Below are 8,447 nucleotides of genomic sequence, written 5' to 3' on the forward strand. Positions count from 1 at the left end.
TGATGGATGGTCCGGGTTTTGGGTGGATTGTTTGTTGGTTGGTGGGATGGGATTTATTGGTGGACAAAACGTGGGTGCGTTTATCGCCGCGGGTCCTTTGACAGTCGAGTAATTGCGCGGTTTCATCATTTTCCTTTTTTCCCTTCCGAGCGACCCTCCTTTCCATGCTTGGGAGTAGGTGCAACAAATCTTCAAAGCTTTCTTCACGACTCCATGTATGATGTTTATACTCTAAAAAGACATAACCCTTATAAAAACATGTTAATATTTCCTACAATAATGCTAATTCATTTGCCACGGAGCGATTATAAGCATAATGTAGCCTGGAGCGAAACTCTTGAAGAATGTTTACTCACGAGACGAGCCATTAGCCTATTAGCAGAGAAATGGTGCTTTTAGTATAAAAAAAAAGAAGTGCAAAGGGATTGGACATACCAAGCAAGCAATCTTCGTATAACAAATTCTTGGTTTGAATGATGATATCAAGCTTTTATGATATTAATCGGGTGACAATTTCTTTTGCGGGATAAGTGAAGCGCGGATAATTCACCAACCATAGGTTGATTGGACAGCACGGGTCAAGATTAACACATCCACAGAAACATATAAAATTTCACACATCGGCGAGGAACAAGGCAAGGTTGTTGGTGACAAGGACGTGCATTTGACCAACATAACCCCCTCATCAACTGAGCCATAGAAGCGTGCAAAAGGATGTAAAGTCGGCATCAGAACGAATCATGGCAGATTGGCAGTACCTGACAGCTTACACAAGGCGCTCAGGAAGACCATACTGCTAACCTGACTATAAAAGAGTGGCTCAAAGCGTATAAGAAAATAAAGACCAGTTCGAAAGCTACCTTGTAAACAGAGAGGCGCGCAAAGGTAATTGCAAGGAACCGAAGGGTGCGGACGAAAAACTGCCTAATCGCGCACCAATAATTCCAGGTAAAACCGCCCGGTCACCCGAAACGCCCGGCCGCGAGATTTCCCGCGTCCGCGAGAGGGAAAAACGGCCGAGGTTTTGGAGCCAGCGGAACGAGTGGACCGCGGCGAGCTGGCGTCGTCAGTGGTGTGTGTCACGCGACTCGTACGCGTGCGTCCTGCCGCGCTGCCCCCTCGCCACGCCGGCCGGCCGTCCGCCCGTTTCTGGCTTTCTGCTTTGCCGTGGGCTCCACGTGGGCGGTGCCCGTTGGACGCATCCTACTGTTGCGTGATGCTGCGTGTGGGCCCGTGGCGGCTCGGGTCCTTGCGAGCGATCATGGTGTATGTGGCCCCTGTGACTCTGGCGGGTCCGGCACACTATTTGACTCGGGTGACCGGTGGTCGGCAAGTTTTTCCCTTTTTCTTTTCGAACAACATGGTCGACTAGCTGGATCCGAATCATCTGATCTTTCCAAATATTTTTCCTCGCGCCAGAGAGTAGTGCCGCCATGGGCCGATTGTATCGCGGATTCGCTCGCGATAGGCACGATGGGCCGATTGTATGCAGGTCCGGAACAGCCTGCTCATTTCTCAAAACTACGGCCCACGGCCCCGGCCGGACTCAGTCAACTGACGCACGCTCTCGTCGTGCACGAACACAGAGCCCTCCAGCTCCTCGGCGGCCCTCCCCTCTTCTCCGTCCCGGTCGCCACTCCCCGCCCTCGGAGCTCCCGGGCGGCGGCAGCCATGTACCGGGTCGCCGGCAGCCACCTCCGGGCTCTCAAGGTACCCTCTTCCCCCCTCTGCCCGCCCCGCAGCAAACCCTCAGCGTTCGTCACACAAACGAGCTGATTCGTCAGCTGGTGCTTGTGGAGTTGCTGCCGATTCATATGCCGTTGTTTACATGTTCGATTGGTCTAGCTCCCATCATTTAGAAACGGGGGCTAGAGTGTATACGCATGGTGTTTGCTGCGGGTGCTGGGCTCGTTGTCCCTCGATTAGAGAAGAAGGGATGCTGATAGTACAAGTCAGGTGATTTCTGACAGACACCGAGCTGGACAGACAAACTTGTGAGGTGATGTAAATACCAGTTTGCTTGATCCGCACTCCAATTAGAACCACGATATGATTTTGGTACTGGAGCTCGTACTAGTACTTGTGTTGGGCTAGGCGCCTAGGCTGTGTTACAGCTCAGCGAAAATACAAAAAGTGATACGGTTTCGATACTATGAATCTGTGATACGTAAACACAAAAATAGATCTATCGTGAACCTGTGATACTGTATAAAATGCTTAAAATGTAGTTGGTGATATGGCATTATATACATTTTGGCTATTTACTTTGTCATTATTAGCCTTAAGGCTAAATTGGGTCCAGCACATAGGCACAATCCATACCTCCATCTGTCTGCTACAGACAGCATGTGCCTAACCAACTCACACTACCAAGTGCCATAAGTCGTACACACTCATCAATGTGCGTGGACACTGTCAAACAATTGTCATTCAGAGGCACCATCATCAAAGTCACTGACAAGAACCACCCTAGTTTGTTGTTCCATGTGATCCAATGTGCTTCTCTTCATACCAAGGAACTGCGCCCCTTCAGTGATTATATATTAATTAGACAAACAATTCCCATGTCACCTCATTTCGCATCCCGTTCGATATTACACACTTGTTCACGTCGTTCCCTCTAACTAGTGCAATCATCACCTCCTTTGTAACATGTCCAATATAAGAACACACGAGTAGCTTTGTTATCATTTTTAAGGAGCTCTATACCTGTATGAACATCGTGTCCTTGTGTCCATTACTTATTCTGGTACACTTCCTCACACATCACGTTGTCATACTCCCTCCGTCCCAAAATTCTTGTCTTGGATTTGTCTAGATACGGATGTATCAAGTCACGTTTTAGTATTAGATACATCCGTATCTAGACAAATTTAAGACAAGAATTTTGGGACGGAGGGAGTACTTAGAGCATCGACAATATATTGTAGTTGAAACTCAAGGAGTGATATATGTTACTAGCCACACTTTGTTACTTTAAGTTTACATATGGTGGGTTTTGCTTTGCAATTTGGTCCTATTGGTTTTTATTTTCACCTGTTGCCTGCCTTCAACTTATGTATTTTGCACACAAATTGGTTTCATGTTCAAGCTTTTCAGTTTTCAACCTTTACTTTTAGAGTTTTAGCGACGTTACCTGATGTTCTCGCCGCCTCACAATTTGTTTGCTTTTTCTGCTTGCAGCAACATGGTTCTAGTAGGTTTGCTAGTACAAGTGTTGTGAAGCAGTCTTCTGGTGGTTTATTTGGTTGGCTTCTTGGTAGCAAGCCAACCCAGTTTCCAACTCTTGATGTCCCTCTCCCAGGCGTCACTATTCCTCCACCACTACCAGACTTCGTAGAGCCAGCCAAGGCAAAAGTTACCACTCTCCCGAATGGCCTCAAAATTGCTTCAGAAACATCAACGGTATCACTATGTGCCTGCAGATGTCTCAATGTGTTCCCTTCTTTTTTTAATATCTACATGGGAGTAATTTATAGGGACTTAACTGCAGAGTCCAGCAGCAACAGTGGGATTGTATATTGATTGTGGTTCTATGTATGAAACACCTGGTTCGTCTGGAGCATCGCATCTACTGGAGAGAATGTCATTCAAGAGCACCACAAACAGGAGTCATTTGCGGCTAGTACGCGAGGTAGAGTCCATTGGAGGGAATGTCTCTGCGATAGCTACTCGTGAACAAATGTGCTATACCTATGATGCATTCAGGGCCTATGTACCTGATATGGTTGAAGTGCTTATTGATAGTGTGAGAAACCCAGCATTTCTTGATTGGGAGGTTAAAGAGCAGGTATTCCATCTTTAAAGGTAAGCGCTCCAGGTTTACCCTTCATTGTATTAATGTCCTGTCGTCTTACAGCTGGAGGAGATGAAAGCTGAAATAGCTGAATTTTCTGCTAATCCTCAAGGTTTACTTTTAGAGGCTCTCCATTCTGCTGGCTATACTGGGGCACTGGCAAAGCCCTTGGTGGCACCAGAGCCTGCCATACATAAATTGGACAGTGGCGTTCTTAAGGAATTCGTTGCTGTAAGATTCATTAATCTGCCATCTACTCATCTTTGCTGTTATTTAGTTAGAAAGATTTTGTTTTGAAATCTGTATGCATTGAGGCATTTAGGAAAACTACACAGCACCCAGGATGGTCCTAGCAGCATCAGGAGTTGAGCATGATGTGCTAGTTTCAATTGCTGAGCCACTTCTCTCTGATCTTCCTGCTGTGAAGCGTCCAGAAGAGCCAAAATCAGTTTATGTGGGAGGAGACTATCGTTGTCAAGCAGACTGTCAAGTGAGTTCTTGCTGTTTTTCTATCTTTTGCGGTGTCTGGTCATGGTGATGTATCTAAGATTTACTTCTGTAGTTCTTACTTGTTCTCTCCCGTGGACAGAACACACATTTTGCTCTTGCTTTTGAAGTGCCAGGTGGATGGTATGAAGAGAAAACAGCTATTACTGTAACTGTCCTTCAGGTATTGGTGGGTGTTAGCAAATATTTAAGTGACTGTTATTTACAGAAAAAATTCTAGACGAGCAGTTTCTTTTCTTCGAGGTTTTGTGTGGTTTACTGATTATCATGCTTGCATATTAAAAGTGAACTATGTGTCCACTTTCCACTGCCCACTATAATAATAAGTTTTTTTTTCTGCAGAAGCTCATGGGGGGAGGTGATTGGTTCTGTACTGGCGGTGTTGGGAAGGGCTTGTATTCTCGATTATGTATGTCATCCCTTTCAATTCTACATCCCTGCCAATGATTCAAAATTAAATTACTCTAATTTTTTTTACTTTAACACTCTTTACATACAGCTCTCCGGATATTAAGCCACTACCATCAGATCGAATCATTCTCCGCTTTCAATCGTATCTACAACTATTCTGGTATTTTTGGAATTCTTGCAACAACCGTAAGCATCTTCTCAGACATAAATTATCCTTCATTTTTTATCACCGAAATTCAAGATGTGAATAAAACTTTGTGATGTCTTGTATCTCCCAGAAATAGTTAATTTGTGTGCATTGCTAAGTGGTATGTTTTATTCTTTCTGATTATTGGGTTTAGTGACATACGGTAATTAGTCTTACACGAAACGACATGACATGGAAACAGCTTAAGGCAAAGAAACTTATTGCTCCTACTTAGAGAAAAGATGCGTAGCCAAACAGCTAAAGGCCCCTCCAGCCAACATAAAGGCTAAAGTAGTTTGAGTAGGGGAAGAGTGGAAACTTTTGATGCCTTCAGTAGCAATAAGCAAATAACAAAAGCTAACTCTCTGGTACTTTTCTGGGGGCTATCCAGTTAGAATTGTGATATAATCTCTGCATACCAAAGAGGCATGTAACCTATCCTAATTTCAGCCATTTGGCGTGTCTGTTTATCTTACCTCCTGTCCATCCTACCACTATTTTGTCCAACATTTTGTATCGTTTTCACTGTCTACTTCTCCCTATAACACAAACAACGCAAATAATGTGTAAAGGTTGAGTAAAGAATTGCCCAGACTCCAGCTGGAGTCGTTTCTTTATTTTCCTTTTGTAGTTTACTTATTCTCATGGTGCAGTCAAATGGACAAATTATTGCTTGACCTGGTTTCACACTTATGCACGGATTCATCATTCTACTATTTTTTATTTTCTATCATATAATTGTATCTAATCTAACATGCTTTTGTGTTCTGTGATCACAGAGCCCAGATTTTGCCTCGAAGGCTGTGGATTTGGCAGCAGGGGAACTTCTTGAAGTTGCCACTCCTGGAAATGGTTTGCATCTTATTTGACATCTGCTGTGTAACGAATCATCTGTAGAACTAAATTGACCACTCATTAATCTTCCCACTTGGCTGTGTTTCTACTTAGTTACACAAGGACAGCTTGATCGAGCTAAACGGGCAGCAAAGTGTAAAGTTTTGATGGACTTGGAATCAAGAGTATGCATTCCTAAACCCTAATTGAACCCTTCAGACAAACTTTTAACCCATACCCCACTCTGTTCCTAAATAGGCATTCCACATGGTCTCAAATACACCCATTTGACCATTGCCTTTTCTAATCGTATGTTAATGGAACTTATATAAAATGGCATGTTATGGAAATTCTATTGATGATCTGCTAATTTCAATTTCATGTGACAAATCTTAGAAGTTGTATGTATATTAGCAATCAAAGTCTAAACTTTGACTGCTTATTCTAAAATATTGTCTATTTAAGAATGTAAGAAGCATTATATACTTGATACTTGGTATTATTCATTCCAGGCTGTAGCATGTGAAGACATTGGGAGGCAGGTTATGACTTATGGTGAAAGGTATGGCTAGACAGGCATTTGCAACTTACTCCCTCTGTCCCAAAATATAAGATCAATTTTTACCTTAGTGTCAAAAATGATCTTATATTTTGGGACGGAGGGAGTAGCTATTAAAGTCAACTCCCCAGTGTTCATGATGTTTCACATTCACATGCACTAGCTATGCATTCAATCATTTGGAAATCATACAGACTCTATTGACCAAACTCGGCAGTTATTACGGTCTGATTTGAACACTGTTAATGTTATGTTACCTTCTCTTCTGTTTGAACTTTTAACAGTATTTCTCAACATTTACATCTGTGCTTGTGTTAACAATGCAGTGCCCTTTTGAGGGGAAAATATTTTCCAAATTTATATGTTTTTTCTGAAGAATCAACATGCTTACTAGTTTTGGAACTCAAATAGATATTCTTAATTTGTTCGATGAAATATGAGGAGGTTTCATAGTTCACGTTATAGTTTTTCTGTATATAGTCCTGATGGTGGATCAATTAGGTAACGTTCTGTGCTAACTAAAAAGTCACGTAGTGCAGAATTTGGTTAGGGCATCTCCAACGTGGATCCTCAAATCTGCCCAAAATGTCCACGGACTGGTCTGGACGTCCGAAATTCCTCAAACCTTCCTCAAACCGGGGGGGTTCTAGGGGAGTCTGGAAGTCCGTGGACACCGCCAACTTGGCCTTGGACCCCACCACAAACCCACTTTTCCCTCTCCCTCCCTTATCTCCCCTCTCTTCATTTGACATGGGGTGGACATTTTATGGGTATAGTTGGATGGCCTCCGCCCAGCCGGCTGTCAGTGATGTCCGATAGGTGATCCGCGTTGGAGTTGCCCTTAGGCCCATGTACGGAAAATAGCTACGATAACTGCGACTTAGCGAGAAACTCCCAGTCTCGATCTGGGTGAAATGGCTTGGTGAACCAAGTTTGAGGTGGCTGTAGGGGTTTTGCTTCTTTTCCAGAGCTGGGACAGGTTGCAGTTATTCTTTTCCAGAGGATGTTTTGCTTCAGATAAGCCTTGTTGGGGCATTTTTTTCATGCTGTTATTGTATCTACCTTGTGGATTGTCCAGTAGTTTATACCCAAGCTGAATGAACTTCACATCACCATATGAAAATCATGATATCAGAGTCCTCCAGTTGTTGATCCGTAGTCTAGCTAGAAATTGACCTTCTACTGCATTATAGATGGCAGCTGCATTATTTTTGCAAGCGATTGATCATTTTTCTTTTGCTGCGAATAAACACGTCGACCATATTCTAGCTATTACATGCAGTATTTACATACCCCCTCTGTCCCAAAATATAGTGCTTATTAGATCTTTTCGAACTCAAACTTTGTCAACTTTGACCATTGTTTATAGAAAAAAATGTGAACATCTACAATACGAAGTCAATTTCTTTAGATTCATCATGAAATATATTTTCATATGGTATATATTTTGTGTTACAGATGTACTCCCTCCATTCCTAAATATAAGACCTCAGTGATTCAGCTTTCATGACATTGCAGGGAACCCATCGAGAAATTCTTGAACGATGTCGAAGCAATTACTCTGAATGACATTTCTTCAACTGCCAAGAACATTATTTCTACACCCCTTACGATGGCATCATGGGGTGATGGTATGTTCTTACTAAGCACATCGTTCTTCTTTACATTTTTTGCCCTCAAGTAGATTGTGCAGCATTTTTGCGACCGTGGTCTTGTGGTTTACCAAAAATGTTTGTTTTGCAGTTACTAATGTCCCAACCTACGAGTCTGTTAGCAGGAAGTTCCATTCAAAGTGAGGGAAAGCCCGTTGCAAGACATGTTCCGGCTGCACAAGATGTGCAGAGATGTGTAACTCCTGTGGCAATGGCCCTAACCACTGGAACCCACTGAACACATCTTTTTACTCACTGAACACATGTTAGTGGTGCTGACTGTCTTATTAGTTAGTACTATTATTTTCCTCTATTATGTACATATTTTGAAAGATCTGCAGCAGGCTTTAACTCCATTTTTTTACCTAGTCATCTTGCTTGTTTGCATTATGCTTTATGTTAGAAGGGAGAGAGAGGATTGGTGGAATAGTTCATTGTATTGCTTGAGCCTCGTGGGCTATATATATAAGAGTACATGATCTACTTGAAGTACAAGACAAG

At 42.9% G+C, this 8,447-nt stretch overlaps 1 protein-coding gene across 1 annotated transcript; it reads left to right on the top strand.

Moving 5' to 3' along the window:
- The first annotated feature begins 1,576 nt into the window (after positions 1 to 1,576).
- On the top strand, positions 1,577 to 8,336 carry LOC119268905 (mitochondrial-processing peptidase subunit alpha-like). Its single transcript, XM_037550619.1, has 13 exons — positions 1,577 to 1,710; positions 3,184 to 3,405; positions 3,494 to 3,790; positions 3,860 to 4,027; positions 4,119 to 4,286; positions 4,386 to 4,466; positions 4,646 to 4,712; positions 4,803 to 4,900; positions 5,681 to 5,753; positions 5,850 to 5,920; positions 6,248 to 6,297; positions 7,813 to 7,925; positions 8,038 to 8,336. The coding sequence occupies exons 1-13, from the start codon at positions 1,672 to 1,674 to the stop codon at positions 8,088 to 8,090; spliced, it is 1,500 nt and encodes a 499-aa protein (XP_037406516.1). The 5' UTR covers positions 1,577 to 1,671; the 3' UTR covers positions 8,091 to 8,336.
- Positions 8,337 to 8,447: the final 111 nt, after the last annotated feature.

This window comes from Triticum dicoccoides, chromosome 3A, assembly GCF_002162155.2.
Source record: "Triticum dicoccoides isolate Atlit2015 ecotype Zavitan chromosome 3A, WEW_v2.0, whole genome shotgun sequence".
Classification (NCBI taxonomy): domain Eukaryota; kingdom Viridiplantae; phylum Streptophyta; class Magnoliopsida; order Poales; family Poaceae; genus Triticum; species Triticum dicoccoides.